Source organism: Eptatretus burgeri, chromosome 4 (genome assembly GCF_056783735.1).
Source record: "Eptatretus burgeri isolate ZD-2024b chromosome 4, Ebu_testis_v1, whole genome shotgun sequence".
Classification (NCBI taxonomy): domain Eukaryota; kingdom Metazoa; phylum Chordata; class Myxini; order Myxiniformes; family Myxinidae; genus Eptatretus; species Eptatretus burgeri.
Genome location: NC_140964.1, coordinates 103549568 through 103570283, shown reverse-complemented (window position 1 = coordinate 103570283; position 20716 = coordinate 103549568). Strand labels below are relative to the sequence as shown.

Here is a 20716-nt window from a genome sequence, read left to right as displayed (position 1 = left end):
TGGTATCGATGTTGGCTTGGCTCTTGGTTACTGATGCTGGCTTGCCACTCTTGGCCTTGCCCTGGTTGTGCACTGTACCCTTGTGCTCAAAATGTTTCACAATACATTGCTTGGCACAATTTGTGGGTCCATCATGTGTTTCGAGGTCATATTCCCAGCAGAACCTCCAGTGGGTGTTGACATTTTGTTATGTTCGTGGGATAGATGGAGGAATTTCATAGGAAAGATAGGACTGTATAGAGTTGCTTGGTCCCTGGACGTGTAGGAGACATCCCGATGTAAATTAAGGAGGGAAACTGTGAGGTTAAGTGTGACTTGTCACCACACAGGGGGGGGGGGGGTGCTGTGTTAATTAGATGGGGATTAAGGCCAATGTCCCCCAGTATGTAATTTCCTCCTGTGACACCTTTTCTTATGTTTCTTGCAGTTCAAGACTGGCGATAAAAAGGGATCACGGACTTAAAGCAGCGACAACCGAGCTGCATAGTCAAGCAGGCTGAATGCCCTGCCTCCAGGGGTGATGGCTGGTGGAACCATGCTCCCAGAGTGGAGGATTAAGGAAAGAAGGAAAGTGAGGTTCAGAGTAGGAGAATGAGGAGGACACAATTGAGTAAGGGGTCTCGCTGGCTGGTTACATCTGGACACGACGAAATAAAGCAACACAATTCTCGTGTCGTGCTGTGAATTTTCCCACGTGACGGAGCAAGAGGCTAGTCACCGACTGTTGGGCTGCATCGTGTGAGACATCCCTCGAAGCCTCGTGTTGGGCCATTCTGGGCGAGTGATGCCAGCTTTCTGCAGAGGAGTGGCGTCGACCGCCTCAGTCGTAAGGAGGAACTTTCATGACAGCTTGTGACCTCTCTTGATGAAGGGACAATCCCCACGAAATACTTCCCGTATGCTTCCCGCAACGAGAGTGGCTTGTCGCCATTTTGGGTGCATTTTCCCATGCAGGACGACGTGGCTCGACCCAAAAGCTCATAAAAGATCACTTCTGGACCCGAAGCGAAGTGCCAGGATGAAGCAGGGATTTTTCTTTGTTTTATTCTGTCCCCTTGTCTGTATTTAAGTCTGTGTGGAGGTGCCTCAAAATTAGATTTAGGTTACCTGACGTCTTGATATATTTCCATTATAACTGTTTGATTTTTTGTTTATTAAACCATTATTTATTTAATTTGCTGGCATCCGTGTATCTGTTGTGGGTTTGGGATTAACGCCCTTGTGCTGTTCATCCATCTGCTCCATCCTTGTAGCTGTTCTTTCCTGTGCGCGCACCATAATCTCCAAGAATCTCGTCTGTAAGCCTCCAAGGGAAATCGTTTGGCCATCCGTCCAGGTTGGGGCTAACCCCCTGGACATGACAATACGATTTAATTTCATGGCACAAAGCCACCACTTTTGTCTTCTGCTTCACAGTCAATGGCATAGTTGAGTGACGGAGCGAGAAATCCCAGGGAACAAATACCACGATAACACCACCAAACCCTGAAAAGGAAAACGGTAAAGGTCAAAAAACAAAGAAATGGCAGGAAGTCAAAGTTGTATCAATCTTTGTGAAACACCCTGTATACTAGTTGTCATGGACGTCACTTTTGAGTTGTTCATATTGTAAGTTGGAGAAAGCTGCGTGCTTCATTTTAGGAGGAATTAACGTACTTATTGTTTTTTTTTTTTCAATTGAAATTGAAGTTCATTTGTGAATACAGACATCTCCATAAAAATGGTTGAATATTTTGAAAATTATAAGTTACTGCATTTTTGAACAAGTTATCTGGAATCGACCACTGCATGAAAATCGTATCAGAACCAGGTGGCTTAGTTATGACACAGTGCACTGTGGAGCAAACTCTTATACCCTGCGGCTTAATGGATACAGCAGGTTGCGCTTTTGTTTTACACATTTTCAGACAATGTGATGTGCTGTCACCAGGCCGTGGGAGGTCAGCTTTTTTTTGTCGTTTTATCCCAAGGCTGCGATGGTTTAATTGTCATTCCACTGGTGGAGATTTACGAACATTGAATAATAACGTAAAATCTTTCCTGACATGCCATCAAGATTTTATGTCCATCTGGGGCCAAAAGAAGTCCTGAGGGTATTCGGTGACTGCTGGTACATCGGATTCCTTTACCGAATAACCATAAAACAATATGTCTGTTGCGTTTTCATAATCTTCCATGTCATCCGAGGCTGTTTCGCCCTTGGTTGTTTTGTCATGGCTTTTTGATACCTTTTGTGAAAGTAATAATAATTTAATTTGGAGGAAAAAAATGTGCTGCGGTTAAAGGATTTTCTAAATATTATATGTACGCAGGAGGATGAGATGTGGAGATTGGATTTGAAAAAGGGAACAGAAGTTGTAAAGTATGGAAGGGGAGAATGGAAACCAAGTTGAGAAGGAAATGGTGTCAGATGAGAGGAGGGAGGTGGAATGTATTATGATATTAATAATAATAATAATAATAATAAGAAGAAGAAGAACAAGAAGAACAAGAAGATGAAGAAGAAGCGAAACGAGAGAGAGCTGGGAGGGAGTTCATCATCAATGATCTCTCTGACTCTCTGGAAAATCCTCTTTTTCTATTTGCTGATGACTCCACCTTCTGCCAGACCATCTGTCATCCCTCAGACCGGCAATCAGCAGCTTCTTCGCTCACTGCAGATCTGGGTAAAATCACAAACTGGTCCAACACGTGGAACATGTCTTTCAATCCAGACAAATCTCACACTCTCACTATGTCTCTTCGAAAGGACCGTTTAGAAAACCCCCCCATCCACTTTCTCAACAATCCTCTGGAAGAAGTCTTTTCTTTCAAGCTTCTGGGTCTCACTATCTGCCATGATCTTTCCTGGGAAAGCCACATTTCCAACCTGGCCTCCAAAGCCAGCCCCCGACTGGGAATCCTCAGTCATGCAAAGTCCTTCCTCGGCCCACCTGAACTCCTGACCACATACAAAGCTTTCGTCCGCAGCCTGATGGAGTACTGCTCTGCTCTCTGGGCTGGTGCTCCCGCCTCTCACCTTCACGCTCTGGAAACCAAGGTATTTAGGATAATTGGTATCTCCCACGATGAGGCTGAGGTTTTGGGCCTCTCACTTTCTCACTGCAGGCAGGTCAGTGGTCTTTCTGTCTTCTACCATCTCCTCTCTGGTCTTGCCCCCCCCTGCTCTGTCTGCGACATGTCCCCCTATATTTCCGTAGGGCGCTCAAGGTCCGCCAGCAACCCCCTTCTGATAAAACTACCAAAATCACAAATCACTGCTCACCTTCACTCTTTCATTCCTCTTTTTCCCCACCTTTGGAATAAACTCCCTTACTCTCTTCAATCCCATTCTTCCGCTCCAGGCCTTCAAAACAGCTGTTCACCACCACCTCTTATCGTCCTCCAACCAAATCCTCGATCTTTTCTACCCCCATTAATCCACCCCAAACCCACCTCCTTCAAATTCCCTGCTTTCCTTCCTGAAAGTCCCTGTAATGTCCATCTTGTATACCCCATGCAAACTCTCAACGTAAGTATGAATCGCAGAGCACCGCTCCCAGTGTGAGGGGATATTACAAGTCATAATAAAATACACAAATTCTCTGCATCGAAACAAGACATTGTAGAAGAGGAGGAATTATCATCCTATGATGTCATACTGTTTGTTTCACTTATATGCACTCCTGATCTACTGGACCGAATGACTGGAAAACTGTTGGCTGTACTCCAGGTGTTGGTTTTAGGCAGGAAAAAAAAAGATAGCTCCCAGGCTTCAGGGTGGGTGTTGGACCCCCTTCTCTCTCTCTCCATAAATGTGTGTTGCATAACACCATAGATGTCAAGAAATGAGGGAACTATTTCGTCCATAAAGACAGATTCTATAATAATAACTAGAAGGGCACTCGGTTGAGCGCATACCTCCGCCACGTAATACCTGATCCATGAGAACATGTCGGGCCCAATACATTTTTGAAATATCATGCCATACAGTACTATATCGTTTTTGCCCCGATCTCTCAATGGTGAAGAATCACTTTAGAAATTAATTAATTTTAGTATCCAGATCCGGATTCGGATATTCACCAAAATCGAATCAATTAGTCCTTGCCACACACACCCAATGTGTCCACCAAGTTTGGTCCGAATCCATCCACAACCTTTTGAGATATCGTGCTGTATTTCCTTTTGGCCCCATCTCTAAATGGTGAAGAATCACTTAAAAAAATTCTAGTCGTCAGATCCGGATCCGGATCTTTACCAAAATCTAATCATTTCATCCTTGTCACACACCCATCGTCTGGATCCATCCACAACTTTTTTGAAATATCCTGTACACAAACAGACAAACAAACAGACAGAAAGAGGTGAAAACATAACCTCCTTCACCTTCGGTGGCGGAGGTAATCTATCGATAATTCCAGCAATCTGTGTGTGTGTGTGTGTGTGTGTGTGTCTGTTTGTCTGCGACCGCCGTCTCTCGACGACCGCCAGTCCGATCTGATTGAAACTTGCCAGGAATATTGCTGGGGACCCGTGGATGTGCCTTTTCAAGGTTTGATATTAATCGGATAAGCGGTTCCCAAGTTACGGCCATTTATCTGTCAACCAATGACAAGACACAGTGCTATGACGTCACAAATAATGTTTATTTATTTATTGTTATTATTTTTTTTTGCACGATTGGCATCACAATTCTTCTTCTTCTTCGTTTGGTATGACGTCACAATCAACGCTGGGGACCTGAGTATGTGCCTTTTCAAGGTTTGATATCCTTCTTCTTCCATTTCAGCTGTTTCCCAAGTGCTTCCCAAGGTTTGAAAGCTGTTTTTTTCCCAAGGTTTAAATGAATTGTTCAAATTATTAATTAATCCCAAGGTTTGAATTTTCCCAAGGGAAACAGCTGTTTCCCAAGGGTTTGAAAGCTGTTTTCCCCAAGGTTTGAATTAATTGTTGTGCTTGGTAGACATTTGTGAATACATTTACAGAGAGGGGCGAGAGAGGGGGGGCGAGAGAGAGGGGCGAGAGAGAGGGGGCGTCACAATTAAAGAGAGGGGGAGAGAGGGGGCGAGAGAGAGGGGTGTCACAATTCAAGAAAGGGCGAGAGAGGAGGGGGCGAGAGAGGAGGGGGTGAGAGTGGGGGCGAGAGAGATGGGCGAGAGAGGAGGGGGTAGAGAGGAGGGGCGAGACTAGGGGGAAGAGAGAGGGGCAAGAGAGAGGGGCATCACAATTCAAGAGAGGGGGGGGGGAGAGAGAGGAGGCATCACATTTCTTCTTCTTCTTCGTTTGATATGACGTCACAATTGACGCTGGGGACCTGAGTATGTTTCCCAGGTGTTTCCCAAGTTATGGCCATTTATGACACGGTTGGTTCGATCTAATTGAAAAAATGCCCCAATCCAGTCGACATTTACGAGAGCGAAGGAACGAAGCTGCACATACTGGCATGCACCTACGGGCACGCACCTACGGGCACGCACCTACGGGCCCGCACTAGTAATACTAATAATAATAATAATATTAATAATAATTAAAAAATAATAAGCATCAACGACTTTCAGCACAGGAAAGTTCCAAACTCTCACACTGTTCCCCCATAAGGATTGGCTGTCAACTGCCCCCCCCCCAACCACACCATCCCCCAGTCTACTTCTCTGGCTAACCCCTGGAAGAGGTGCAATTAATGAAGCTCCTCGGATGCACTACTTGTAACCTGTCATGGCAGACTTGTCAGAGGTGGCCATATCTAAAAACTGGCCTCAAAGACCTGCTGATGCCTTGATATTCTCCAAAGAGCCACATCTATTCTGAGTCATGTGGAGATCATTGCAGTGTCAATAAGCTTGATGCCAAAATTTCGACATGGTACGGCTCCCCACTCTGGGCTGGTACAGCTAGCTGCATCTTGCTTCTCTGGAGACAGTTCAGTCAAAGGCTTTTCACATTGGTTTTCACTTTTCACTAAGTCCCAGGGTTTGCCTCTCCCCCACCGAAGGCAACTTTCTGGACTCTCAATTTTGTATCACCTTGTTTCTGGCCTCCATCCACCCACCATCACTCTCCTCCATCCATCTCCAGCTGAATCAAGTCACGTGTAATTCCATTAACCTATATCTGGTTTCCCTACCCAAGTGTAAGTGAAATGCTCACCTCCATTCCTTCTGCTTTCTATTCACTGTGTAATAGCCTTGATGAATCTGCTGCCTCATGCTCTGATCTCCATTTTTTAATAATAGGTGGGGGGTGGGTCCTTACATATCCATTTTTTGTGTAAATTCCTGATAAAGGTTGTTAAATTTATTTATTTTTTTACCATAGTTATAAATACACCACTGCACACGAATTCGAGGTCATTGCAGCGTTAAAAAGAAAAAGAATAAACACCTCGTGGTTCAGGAGGAAACACAACATGTGTTAATGACGTGTCATTGTTGTCATATATTTAATTGACCAATCGCATTATTGTAGGGACAATTAGAGGTGGAAAAATTGGAACAATTATAGTCCCAAAAGGTCAGTGATGAGACATAGTCTGACAGGATGGCCAAGAAGTATGCACACTCTTCTCTCAGTTGCCTTGGCTGGGTTCAAATCCAGACCCAGCTATAAACAGTCATCCTGGTATTTCACAGGCAGGGTGATTCATCAATGTGTGTGCTCTCCCTCGGATGGACGTTAAAAGGGTGTCCCATCTGCCAGCATTCGTTGGTTGCCGTTAAAGATCCCACGGTGTCCTTTGTGAAAAGTAGGCAAGCCATCGCCGGCACCATGGCCAAAATTCAAATTCCGCCCAAACCAGCAGAGGGCATTGCATCAGCGGCAGAGCCACACCCTCAGCCAATGATGCTATCTTGCCTTGTGCTGCATACAAATGAAGAATAAGAAGGATTTCGAAGTAATGCAACAATGAAGAGAAACATTTGGTCGTGTTTCAGATCTTCCTCCTGCGGTGACAGATGTGTAGAAGTGCTCTGTACAATGGTGTGTTCTGTTAAACTGTCACGTCTTGTATGTGGGGATAATTTGTCAACAGATAATGTAATGGATGGGGCTGAAAAAGCCCCAACATGTCCCATGAGGCAGTTTTAAAGTATGGGTACAAAACAAGGCGAGTATATAACACCAGTATTTAACTTAAAATGAGGAGGTGGTATGCTGTGATAATGTAGTGTTGAACAATCATTTCTCAGTAGTTTGAGGCCAAGATATTGAAGGCCATTTTGTGTTCATTCACTAAGTGTCCCAAAGAACTAATGAACATCTGAAAAAGGTTTGGAGTAGTTGAACATGATGTAATCCAGATAGTACAAGTCATAGGCAAGTTGACGCTCACGTTGCAGAAGTCGTGAAAAGTATTGCCTACTTATTTCAAATGATCCTTTTTCTCTGCTCAAATCCATTGCCTCTGTCCTCACAGCTTCTGTAACATCATGTTCTTTTGGAGGAAACCTCAAGGTGGGTGGGATACCGAGAGCAGCAAGAAAGGCATCTGCTTCAGATGCCAAATCTTCAAAATGCCCAATGAAGTCATATGTAATATAGCATGGGTGACAAAGGCGCGCCGCTGGTTCCCAGTGTACGTCTGGTGCTAGTGGCCGGTGGGGATCCATTAGGAATCTAAGAAACTCTCGGAAAGTGACACCAGTACCGGAATGGAGTGCTGAACTGCTGGCATTGTTCCGGTAGCGAGCTAGGATTGCACGACCATATAGTGGGCCGTAATAAGGATTTGGCCGCTGCAACTTGTCACGAAAGGCTGACACGAGACGTTCCAATGGCTCTCTGACGAACAACACCTTAGGAGAGGAGGAGTGAAAGACAGAGAGAGGCAGAGACAGAGACAGAGAGAGATATATGAAGGCATAAATCAAGATATACAAACGTTTTTCCTAACATCATGATCGAGCAAATAAAATGTACAACGATCAGTTGCTTCCCTTTTCAATTAAGTATTATACTCCTTGAAGGTGGATATTGTAATGTGGATGGATATGCTAACCACATTTTTGATTAAAGTAACCTATAAGTCTTGTGGATTCTAAATAGAGCTCGAACTTTGAACGGATCAGGACATAACAGAACAAAAATAACAGTGAAGAGAGAGAGAGAGAGAGAGAGAGAGAGAGAGAGAGAGAGAGAGAGAGAGAGAGAGAGAGAGAGAGAGAGAGAGAGAGAGAGAGAGAGAGAGAGAGAGAGAGAGAGAGGTAGAGGTATTGGGGGTTGGGGGATACACCAACAGCAAGGTTGAAGGATCAAAAGAGAGGGAGACTTGGATAAATAAGACGTGGAAGACACAGGGGGTTAACTATGTGGATACAGCTGCAAATTATCAATCACAGAAGTGGAAGCAAAAACTGGCAAGTTGCAACGAGGTGTGCTTTTGGAGGGAGGGTTAATGGAGGTAGAAAAAAATGATGGTTGTGAATGGGGGATTACTGAGATGGTGGTGAATAGCTGTCTTGTAGCCAGGGAGGGATGAATGAGATTTAAGAGACCAAATAACTTGGTTCCACATGTGGGAAAAAAAGAGTAATGAATGAGTGGATGTGAGCAGTGAGTCTGGATTTTGGGAGTTTCACCAGAATAGGGTTGCTAGCAGAATGCATGTGCCATAAAAAAAACCTGGGGGTGATAAGAGTATGGAAAGGACAGATGGTACAAGATCAGAAAGGAGTTGGTAGAAGACAGAGACCACTGACCTGTCTGTGATGTGAAAGTGATCGGCCCAGAGACTTGGCTTCATCGTCAGAAATTCCGATGATATTGAAGGCTTTGGTTTCCACTGCATCAAGCTGAGCAAGGTGTGAGGCAGCGGTGCCAGCCTAGAGGGGAGAGCAGTACTCTATCTTGCTGTGGATGAAGGCCTTGTTGGAAGAGAAAAGTTCAGGCGTGTCAAGGAAAGACTTTTCACGACAGAGGACGTCCAGTCGGTGACTGGCTTTGGTATGCAGTTGCCCAAGAAAGCGCATGGCGGATAGTGAGGCCAAAAGGTTTGAGTCAAAGAACCTCTTCAAGAGGATTGTTAAGTAAGGAGATGGGAGGATGTGCCAGATGGTCCTTTTGGAGAGACAAAGTGAAAGTGAGAGTGTGAGATTTTTCAGTTTTGAAAGACGTATTCCAAGTATTTGACTGACTCGTGATTCCATCAAAGGAGGGAAGAGGCTGCTGCATGCCTACCTGATGGTTGAGGCAGATGGTAAGGCAGGTGGTGCAGTCATCAGCAAAGAGAAAAGAGAAGTTTAAATTGAGTCATAAGATTGTTGTTAAAGATTATGAATATGAGTGGGCCAAAAAACACTGCCTTGGGGCACTCCAACCTTGACAGGGAGAGTAGATGAGAGGATGCCTTTGAGAGCCTCATGCTGGCTATTAGACCAGAGGAAGTCAGTAAGCCAGCTGTGGACACGGCTTTGGATGCTATAAGAATAGAGTGTGGACAGCAAGGGGGTTTGCCTGACTATCTAATGCTCGAGATATGTCTAGACTGAAAAGAGTTGGCTCTGGTCTCATGTCTGAGGTTGATTGTCTGAAATTGATGTCTGAGATCCATTGTTTTGAGATGTTGAAGCAGCAACTCCAGAGTTGAGTGACTGGGTCTGAATTTGAACTGATGGTCTCAGATCAGATCATTGGATAAAAGGAAGGAATTCATGTCAACTGCGATGTTGGATTACATGCCCTTGCTGATGATTGGAAGTAAGCTGATAGGTCTGTAGTTGAGTTCATCAGCTTTTGTCCCACGTTGAGGCAATGCAGTGATGTTGGCTGACATTCAAGCAGATGGAAGATGACCACGAGCAGTGGTTGTCATAATTCTTTTTTTGTGGATCACTTAAAAATTGCTGAGGGTCTCGGGAGACCACTTAATAAAGATTTAAAAAAATGTTTTTTAGAAATTCAAAGCACAAACTCGAATGTTAATATCAGTAGTCTTACTTACTAATGCGATGGATGTGCCTGTTTTTATTTTTTGAGCAAATTTCTGGGAGGTTGGATGTAAAGATTGTCAACTTTAACCTTCAGTCAGGTTCAGCATTCATCCTGCTTATGTCTCACACAGGTACGTAGTAGCAAATGGCATCAGAAAACACACTGCTTTGTCTGCAAGTTATGGGTACTCTCCAGTTGTTTGAATCCAAAACTCAAATTGTGAATGTCGTTTAAATTCTGGCCTTAATGTTTCATCGCAAGAAAGCTCCAGCAACCACTCCGTGCCTTATTGGATAAACCAGAGGACAGCTCAATGATTTCAATCCCAAAAGAATTGCATATCCAGTTGTTTGGTTCAGCTTCTACTGGAAAGTAACCTTCAAATTGTTGCTTGAGAGCAACCGGATCTTCTTCAATGCCATCTAAAAAAATTTTTTGTCAACAACCAGTTAATTTTGTCAGGCCAAGCACAAATATCCTCGATTGTTCCGCAACCTTTCTGCGGACCACCTCAATGGAGTTCATGGGTCAGTGGTGGTCCATGGACCATAGTTAGAAAACCTCTAACTAATAAAAAATGATAGGATGAAAAGAGCAGAAAGAGGATGTGCAAAAGCGTCAGAGCATGCCTTCAGGACATGTGTGCTGATGCTGTCTGGGGCAGTTGCAAAATCGGTCACGGGTTGTCAGAACCATCTCCACCTTCTCAGGTGCAAACCTCAAAGAGAGCAGGAACAGTTTGGTGTGACTGGTTAGGATGGGTACAAAGAGCGAGGGGTTGGGGACACAAGAGTTGAAAGCAAACACAGAATTGAGGCATTCGGCCTTTTCATGAATTGGGTCGGATGTGGTGCCATATTGAAGTGAGGGAAGGGATGGAGGGGAAGCAAAGCATACACCAGAATGAGACTTGACAAGGCACCACCAGGTTTTTGAGCAAGGAGAGAAGTTTGAATGTTCAGTCTTGAGATTGGACAGACGTCGTTTTCTTGCTCTCCTGAGAGTAGACACACATTTGTAGGTTTTGTGGAATAATCTGAGGCTGCCTTCAGTCAGATTTGCTTTCCAGGAAGGGAAAGCAAGATGTTTCAAGGCAACTGGCTTACCGCAGGATTCAGTGAGGAAATGAGGGCTGGAGAAAGAGGTCTTGTGCCATAGGCCAAATAACAAAGATGGTGATGTGTAGGACATATAATGAGAAAGCAAGAGGGACTAAAGCCATGTTTTTGACACCAGTGAGGAAAAGGAAGAGAGAGAGAGTGAGAGAGTGAGAGAGTGAGAGAGTGAGAGAGTGAGAGAGTGAGAGAGTGAGAGAGTGAGAGAGTGAGAGAGTGAGAGAGTGAGAGAGTGAGAGAGTGAGAGAGTGAGAGAGTGAGAGAGTGAGAGAGTGAGAGAGTGAGAGAGTGAGAGAGTGAGAGAGTGAGAGAGTGAGAGAGTGAGAGAGTGAGAGAGTGAGAGAGAGAGAGAGAGAGAGAGAGAGAGAGAGAGAGAGAGAGCGAGAGAGAGAGAGAGCAAGAGAGATAGAGCGAGAGAGAGAGAGAGAGAGAGAGAGAGAGAGAGAGAGACAAACAGACAACAAAAAATACATGGACAAGAATTGCCAAAAAATAACTGATTAGAAAAGGGAACTGCACTTTAGTGTGCAGAGAGGCTTGTGCAAGACAGAACAAGATGGCTGAATCTTGTTGCAGCCCTATATGCTGAAAAGCATGAATGGTCCTAAGTAAGGAAACATGGAAAATTGGATGAATACACAACCGACAGCACAGGGTTGATACGATAATAGACATATCCTGTCTGGAAAATTTATCTTTGATGAACTCAAAGGAGGCACACATACGCCAACTCTGTGTTAAGTTCCGGAACCGGAAGTGATTGTTTGTGTGTTTCTTTGTATCCTTGATTCCTGTGTACTCCTGAACCACTGGAATGAAAGTTTAAAACTTCTGGTTGTACTCTGAAGGTGAATGGGAATGTTTCAGGCAATAAACCAATCATAGCTGCCAGGGTTCAGGGTGGGGGAAGGACCCTCAATTCTCGGTGTAAACGTGCATCGTATAACGCTGCCCCTGATAGGTATTACAAAGTCATCTTACCTGTAATTCTGTGGAAATTAATGTGTCCATAATGACGTGTTCTTCATTAGTATAGATAACTGACCGTGGTGCTTTTGTGATACAGAGGACAACCGAGAGAGCAAAAAGTGTCTTTAAAATATGGATGGAGCATGATATGAATTTACATGCACCGTATGCTGAGAGCTCCCTGAAGATTGGATGACTTGCTTTATGCATCAACTGCACACACCCTGAATGATTGCGTTGTTTTCCAAAAAATGGAATTGCTACCTTGTGGGATTGGGTTAAGAACTGACATTATAAGTTACGGTGTACCTGAACCAGATTTAGTGAAATGTGTGTGTGTGTGTGTGTGTGTGTGTGTGTGTGTGTGTGTGTGTGTGTGTGTGTGTGTGTGTGTTAAAGTTCCTTTTATTTCAGGGAATGAATAACATCAATGTTACAATTGTGATAATTATTATCTGAATGTTGGAGATTCCATTGCACTCTCTGTTGTCATTGCTCGTCCGTTGTCTGGCACAATATGGGACTTTGGAAATGACGCCATCCGCCCCAGAATGCTCGGCATACATGCACAAAAACCTCTTCGCAGCAATGTTGATTAGGGCATGTTTCCATATGTCGTGTGTGAGAGATAAGGCTTGTTGTCTAAAATGGTTCACAAAGCTTCTAAAATAATGTAGAAATGCTGGTGAAGTACCTGAGAGAAAAGGCTGCGACTCTGCACATCGAAAGAGTTGGAGAACTTTCTTAGTTTTCCCAAAAGACTGAGATGTTTCATCTTCATGTGATGCTAAAATTCCTGATGATGTAGGCCGGTGCAAGGCTTGAAGGATCATAGATGGGTGTGTTCTTCTAAAACACCTGATAGATCGCTGCCAGTGAATGGACTTTGAACCTTTATCCTGTGATCATGGCAGACGTCATTTATTTAATGGATGCCTGCAATTTGAAAGACGATGCTGTGTGTCATTACCAACAGAGCCATGGTTGCCGACCTTTCGACAAAGGACATCAACCAGGCAGACTTCCCTGAGGGAGACACCGTATCTGGTTTGGGTGCTTCTTAACGGTGATCGGAAGGTCATATCTGGGGCTTGTGAATGCACAGGTAAGTTGAAAATTTACTTTTGAAATGATGATATTTACAATGAATCATGTGGTGGGCAGGGGGTGGGGGCAGGGATGAGTCAGTGAGACATGGTCTGGGTGTTATAAATGTAGGTTGTTTGGTTCCGGGGCCACAAGAGAAATTAGACGAGATTTTTTTGCATCTATTGCTAAAAGGAGTGTACTGTATGTGTGTGTGTCTTTGTGTGTGTGTTTTAATCCATCGCCGCCGCTCGCTATGTGTACGAGAATTAACAGGTCGCAACTCGACACCTCTCATCCACTGATATTTCTGGTATTTCCAATATTTTTGTGAGTCTGGTACAACACATGCGTGAAAGGCCTCGTAAGCATTCATTCATCATTTCGAAAGTCCCGTTATTAGTCAGCGACATTTTGGCTTTGGTCAAAGAATCAGGAAGGAGTTTAGAATTTTGTCATGACAGGATACAGATCCACAACAGCATCATATTTTTGAAAGATACTTTGGAATTGTTAACATCAACAAGCCACTGCTAGCAGACAGGTTAGCCATCTCCGAGGGGTAGCTTTTCTACCAAACTCTCTGCCTGTGAACCACCAGAACAAGTTTGTTGTCACATCATATAACCTACACATCGGATTGAACACAGACGAAAGAGAAGTCCAAATCAATGAAACGATAACCTGCCATTGCAGTTTGGGAAAATGTTAAAAAGAATGTTTTAATGCTGGTTTATTCATTTTGAGAAGGATATCACGAAGGTACATTGTGCCTGTGTCTGTACTCACTTTTGGGCGGTGTAGTGTGAATTTGATACCTGGCCAGACTACAAGTTTTCCTGGTGCTACACAGGTAGGATGTTGCATCGATGGGTACGTCTCCTTTTCAGGGGACGTTCAGAGCTGTGTGGCTCGTTTGTTCACATTCACTATAGGATGTTAAAGATTCCATGCTAACTATTGAAAAGAGCAGGCCATTGTGTGTTGGTCCCATGGACATTCTAAATCCCTGCCCTGATCCACTAAGGGCACTGCACACAGCTGCTTAGCCGCACACACATACATGAAGCAAGCCAGCAGGCATATGCTGCATAGGCTCGTTTCATTTGTGAGGCTTGGAGGGGAAGGAATATAGAAGTGAATATGTTAAATGTCAAAAGAAAAAAGAAAAAAAAAATCATTCTTTGGTTAAAAAACACAGTTTTTGGGAGAAGGTGGACAACACTGTGTTAGAACCTCCAACATCACTTATTTGGCTTCCTCAAGTATCAATATTTCAATTATTTTTTTCAGATACCTAATCTTGGATTAAAGATAACTGTGCTGTTGTGAACAATACATGAAATTTTTAACTCTGTAGTTGGTTAGATGTACTTAAGTATCGTTTAAATGTGTGAATATTTTTGTAAAAACTATACAAAGATGGTGTGATCCAAAGTCTCAAATCGGATTTATTTTGCCATGACTGCAAAACTTACTGTTTTATAGGGGGTTTTTTCAAAGAAAAATGCTTTAAGTCGACGAGATAGCAGACAGTTCTCTGGCATACCTTCAGCCTCCATTCTGCCATGCTGTACGTACGAAGCATCAGGACTAAGGTATAATTTCAGATCTTATATCTCTGGAAATTGAACGAAGACAACTCACTGATGAGTGTACTTGCACGCAGATCTCCCATCATTCTTTGTCAAGTGTTTCCAGTGAATGCATAATTTCTCCTGGTGATGCACGAGTATGAGAAAACAAAAATTGGTGATTTATGATGTCTTAAAATTCAAATCCATTCATGATGCAATATGCAATAACCTGTGTGGTATACCTTGACAAAGAGTAATGGGAGAGAAATGACATCCGATCAAGAATATACACCGATAATAAAGCTCTAATTGCATTCCACCTAATGCTACATCCTGTATCGGCAAATGAGATGCTGCTGCAAAAATGTCATAATAACGAATGAACTTGGTGGTTTGCCGTTGCATTTCCAGCGATATTCGGATTTTAAGTTGTGGTTACCAGAGTGAAGTATACAGGGCCGCTCAGCCAGTTGAGCAAACATCTAACCCTACGAGCTACTCTTAATAGAAGACATCCACAGCAGACAGCAGAACTTAATAAATCAACAGAAGATACTAATTCTGGAAATGAAGTTCAACTTGGTACCAAAGGTTGATGATAACAATGGTGATCATTAATAGCAATATGGTTGCCTTATCATTTTATTGAAAATTGGCCGTGTCAAAAATCAATGTAGCACCTTAGTGTAGGTACGAAGGCGCCGTTCAATTTCACGTCGTGGGTACGAGTCCAGACGTCGCAACCCGTTGGCATAATGTGCAGCAGTATGGAGCACGGCCGTGGTACTGGGTGCATGGCCTGACAGCACCATGAGCAGGCGCTTCCAGTTGGTGCAGCCAGCTTTAGGGATCTCACAGTAGAGCAAGCGGTGACGTTCTTCCACGAACAGACGAGACACGTGCGCCGTGGAGGCCAGCGTGACTGGGGGGACACCTCCACGCCTGTACCGTGCACACACCTGTGCAAATATGCATAATGCTAATTGTGCAGCTGAAGAAGAACCAGATAGGTGGCAAACGACGTGACCAAACATTCCATTTGAGACATCTCGTACAATATAATGTCAGATAATAAAATGATGGTTCGTGAAATATTGGAACACTCACCTGATTCATCATGATCACTTAATTTCCACTGCTGGCACACCTGTTGTTTAAATGTGCAGTTGCATAATAATACAAGTTTTTGTCGACGAGTACACCTTGGGTAGTCAAGGTGCAAGCTCCCCCTCTTAACCACCTGTTTGTTCAGATTGGAGTAGATGATGCAAATCATTTTGGAAAGTGGATTTTCGTCGATGTACGAGCTGTGTCAATATGATAGCAATATGCACTCGATTTGCATTACCGAAAGAATAATGAATATTTGACAGCAGCCTTGAATGGTAACCAGTCTGGTAAAACTGCTGTCACTGTGCGAGATTTGGTCATGGGTTTAATTTAGGAAGGCAACAGAGACTGTAAGCAATCTCCCACAAACATCAAAGCCTGGTTCACAATGAATGTCATGTTAAGCAGGAAAGAAGGTTTGACGGAAAAGAAAACTGCTTGCTTCAAGAGAGTATTCAGGTATGTAATTGTGTGCTTGGCATGTGCTTTCAGCAGAGTCTGGTGACTCGGCAGAAAACATGAATAAAGCAACGAGCAGGTGAGGGAATCAAGCTGTGAAAAAAGGAAATCTGGAAGGATGGTGACAAAATGCACCTACACACGCACGCACGCACGCACGCACGCACGCACGCACACACACACACACACACACACACACACACACACACACACACACACACACACACACACACACACACGCACACACACACACACACACACACACACGCACACACACACACACACACACACACACACACACACACACACACACACACACACACGGAAAATAAAAATGAGTCACAAAGTTGTTGAGTAGCTGTGATAATCAAGGTTTATGATTCATTTCACTTGTTTGACCATTTTTCTCACAATGGCTTGGTACATGTACCTCTTGATTTGTGAAAACCTTTTGTTACATCTATTGACTTCCATAAAATGAATGACGTAGCAAGCCGACTATCCCTGATTCTGACCTATGATTTTTATTACCCCCACTAACCCTTATTAACCCAATAATCATACTTGCTAGTTTCGGTGTTTCCTCCCCTCCTCCCTCTCGTCTTGTTGTTATTATTATTATTATTATTATTATTATTATTATTATTATTATTATTATTTTTTTTTTTTTAAACCATCACTGGAGAGGGTATTGCATTTGGGACCGTTTGTCCGTTTGTCCACACAGAATGTGAGTACGTCTTTTAATTACATCATACTCTTGAAATTATGATAATAATTATGATACATAATAATAATGACAATGGAACATAATGACAATGATAATAATAATAATAATAATAATAATGATGCATAATGATAATGGTACATAATGATAATAACGATAATTATGATACATAATGGTAATGATAGTGATACATAATGATAATGACATTGATAATGGCACAGTATGATAATGCTAATGGTACATAATGATGCCAATAATAATCGTAATAATAATGATAATAATCCCACATAATGATAACGTTAATAAAAATGATAATGATAATTGGGAAGTAATGATCAATGATAATGGTACATAATGATGATGATCATGCTAATAATAATGATTATGATCATTAATGATAAAAATAATAAAAAATATTAAATAAAAAAAAATGATGATAAAAATAATAATAATAATGATAATGGTCCATAATGATAATAATATTGAAAATGATAATAACCATTATAATATTGATAATGGTAATGATGATAAATATAATAATAATGATAATGGTCCATAATGATAACAATATTGAAAATAATAATAATGATAATATCCATAATAATATTGAAAATGGTAATGATGATGATAAATATAATAATAATAATTTTAATGCTAATAATGATGCAATGTGAATATGTCCATTAATTACATACTATTGGAACGTTTGTATGTCCATTAAATACATACGAATGCAATGTGAGTATGTCCATTAATTACATACTATTGGAATGTTTGTATGTCCATTAAATACATACTATTGGAACGTTTGTATGTCCATTAAATATGTACTAATGCAATGTGAATATGTCCATTAATTACATACTATTGGAACGTTTGTATGTCCATCAAATACATACTATTGGAACGTTTGTATGTCCATTAAATACATACTATTGGAATGTTTGTATGTCCATTAAATATATACTAATGCAATGTGAATATGTCTATTAAATACATACTATTGGAACTTTTGTATGTCCATTAAATACATACTAATGCAATGTGAGTACGTCCATTAATTATGTACTAATGGGATGTAAATACTATGTCCATTAATTACGTTTCATTGGAACATGAGTACATCTTGTAATTACGGACTATTGGATGTGCTTATGTCCATTAATTACGTCTTAATGCAATTTGAGTGCATCTATTAATTATGTACTCATGAAATGTGAGTACTCCGTTTTTTAATTGTTTCATTGGTACGTGAGTTTGTCTATTAATTAAGTACTGTTTGAAATTGAGTTGGATCATGAGTACATCTTTTAATTATGTATTATTGGAACATGACAATATCTATTAATTACGGCCATTCATGAGGTACTAGTGGAACACACCTTTTAGACTTTTCAACCCTTTAGACCCCTTTTTACCCTTCAGACCCCTTATAGACATTTTAAGACCCTTTAGACACTTTAAACCTTTCGACTCTTTTGACCTCTTAGATCATTTAGACCTTTACACTTTTCAGACCTTTTGATATCCTTTTGACCCCTTTGACCTTTCGAGCCTTTTTTGACATTCTAAGACCCTTGAGACTACTTTCGACAATTCAGACCCTTCAGACCATAAATTACACCCTTTAGACTCCTTAGACCTTCTAAGCCTTACACCTTCTAAGTTTTAGACCTTGTATAAAAAAGACTCTTTAGACACTTTAAACCCCTTTTTAGACCTTTATACCCTTAAGACACCTTTAATCGCTTTAAACTATAATACCCTGAAGACCCCTTCGACCCTTAGGACCTCCTTCTACTATTTAGTTCGTTTTAGACCTTCACACCTTCCAGATTTTTAATACCCTTTAGATGCTTTCGACCCCTTTTACCATTTGACCCTTTTTAGACGTTTTGAAACCCTTTCGATCACTTTAGACAATTCAGACCATTTCGACCTTAAATTACACCCTTTAGACCCATTACACCTTTTAGACAAATTAAACTCATTAAGACCTCTTGAGACCTTCACACTCTTTCGACCGTTTAGACCCCTTTCAGGCCTTTAGACATTCAGATCTTCACACCTTCCAGACTTTTTAATACCCTTTAGACGCTTTAGACCCCTTTTACCATGTGACCCTCTTTAGACGTTTTAAGAACATTTAGACCTTAAATTGCACCCTTGGATCCCTTAGACCTTTTAAGACCTTAGCCCTTCAGACCACTTAGACCTGTCATTTGTAATCGATGATGTTTCATTTAGTAGATCCTTCCATTTATTTGCCACACAAAATACACCACACAAAACAAGTCCTGGCAAGGGTCAACAATCTCTGATGCTCTTTCTAGTTTTGTTTTGCATACAATGTAAGGCTCGTGGAGGAAGTAGAACAGAGAAGGGAGTAGAAGGTAGCAGAACAAAAAGAAAAGTACAAGGAGTGAGAGAGAGAGAGAGAGAGAGAGAGAGAGAGAGAGAGAGAGAGAGAGAGAGAGAGAGAGAGAGAGAGAGAGAGAGAGAGAGAGAGAGAGAGAGAGAGAGAGAGAGAGAGAGAGAGAGAGAGAGAGAGAGAGAGAGAGAGAGAGAGAGAGAGAGAGAGAGAGAGAGAGAGAGAGAGAGAGAGAGAGAGAGAGAGAGAGAGAGAGAGAGAGAGAGAGAGAGAGAGAGAGAGAGAGAGAGAGAGAGAGAGAGAGAGAGAGAGAGAGAGAGAGAGAGATGTGGGGGAAGAGAGGAAACACATGAACAGTTCCATCCAATCATTGGGACCATACCCTGTGCAGAAAGTTGGTGCTGCCGAGGCAGTCTGTTGGGCTATTGGGCACAATCCTGGACGGGTCGTAACTCCGACACAGGATACCAGCAAGCTGGAACTCATTTTTGCCTACCTCGAAAGGATGACAGGCTGAGTCAACCCCATCTGGTATTAATTCAACAGCAAAGCAGGATTTGAACTCAAGACCCTCGGATCCCAAGCCCACCACTCTAGCCAGTAAGCCAACACCAGGCATACAGTAGGGTTTAGGGGCAAAATAGTGGGAGACTCGGAGAAATAAGAGATACGGGGAAGAATGTGGGCTGGTGAAGGATATAGAGAGTGGACGAGAAGGATACAGCCACAAACTCTCAATCACAGAAATGGAAGGAAAAACTGGAGGAAGAGAGATAGTGGTTGTGGATGGGAGATGACCTGATATGGTAGTGAATAGCTGTTTTGAAGTCCTGGAGGGAAGGATAAGATTGAAGAGACTGAGGAAGTTAGTTCCACAGGTGGGAATAAAGAGAAACAAATGAGTGGAGGTGAACAGTGTGTTTGAAATTTGGGAGTGTCACCAGATGGGGTTACTGGCAGATCACATGTGCTGTGCAGAAGCCTGGCGGGTGAGGGTGGGGGGAGGGAGAGACAGAGCATGGAAAGGGCTGAGGGGGCAAGACCAGAAAGGAGGCAGTATAACACAGAGATCACCAATCTGTCTGCATTGTGAAAGTCAAAAGCCCAGAGACTCAGCTTCATCGTGGGAGATTCCAATGAATTTTGAAGGCCTTGGTTTCCATGGCCTCAAGCTGAGCAAGGTGTGAACTCAAAGGGGAGAGCAGTACTCTATTATGTTGCGGATGAAGGCATTGTCGGTAGATAAAAGTTCAAGAGTGCCAAGGAAAAACTTTACATGACATAAGGGGCCCATTCGGCAACTGGCTTTGAAGGCCAACTTAGATACTGAATGTGGTTTTCCCAAGAAAGATCATAGCTGATAGTGAGGCCCAAAGGTTTGAGTGACAGCACT

At 42.4% G+C, this 20716-nt stretch overlaps 2 protein-coding genes across 9 annotated transcripts in view; one reads left to right on the top strand and one right to left on the bottom strand.

Moving 5' to 3' along the window:
• Window positions 1-20716, top strand: part of LOC147028801 (uncharacterized) — a 328207-nt gene that overhangs the window by 102548 nt on the left and 204943 nt on the right. For 2 of the 3 annotated variants that reach the window (XM_085879527.1, XM_085879525.1), the window contains exons 3-4: window positions 12970-13098; window positions 16259-16304. In XM_085879527.1, the coding sequence (XP_085735653.1) occupies window positions 12970-13098; window positions 16259-16304 (175 nt within the window). The remainder of the gene's footprint in view (window positions 1-12969; window positions 13099-16258; window positions 16305-20716) is intronic. The other variant, XM_085879526.1, reaches the window with a different exon arrangement.
• LOC147028800 (carbohydrate sulfotransferase 8-like) overlaps window positions 6262-20716 on the bottom strand; it is a 303172-nt gene continuing 288717 nt past the window's right edge. For all 6 annotated transcript variants that reach the window (XM_085879518.1, XM_085879517.1, XM_085879520.1 and 3 more), the window contains 2 exons: window positions 15337-15615; window positions 6262-7775 (listed from right to left, as the gene is read on the bottom strand). In XM_085879518.1, the coding sequence (XP_085735644.1) occupies window positions 7230-7775; window positions 15337-15615 (825 nt within the window). In that variant the 3' untranslated portion in view covers window positions 6262-7229. The remainder of the gene's footprint in view (window positions 7776-15336; window positions 15616-20716) is intronic.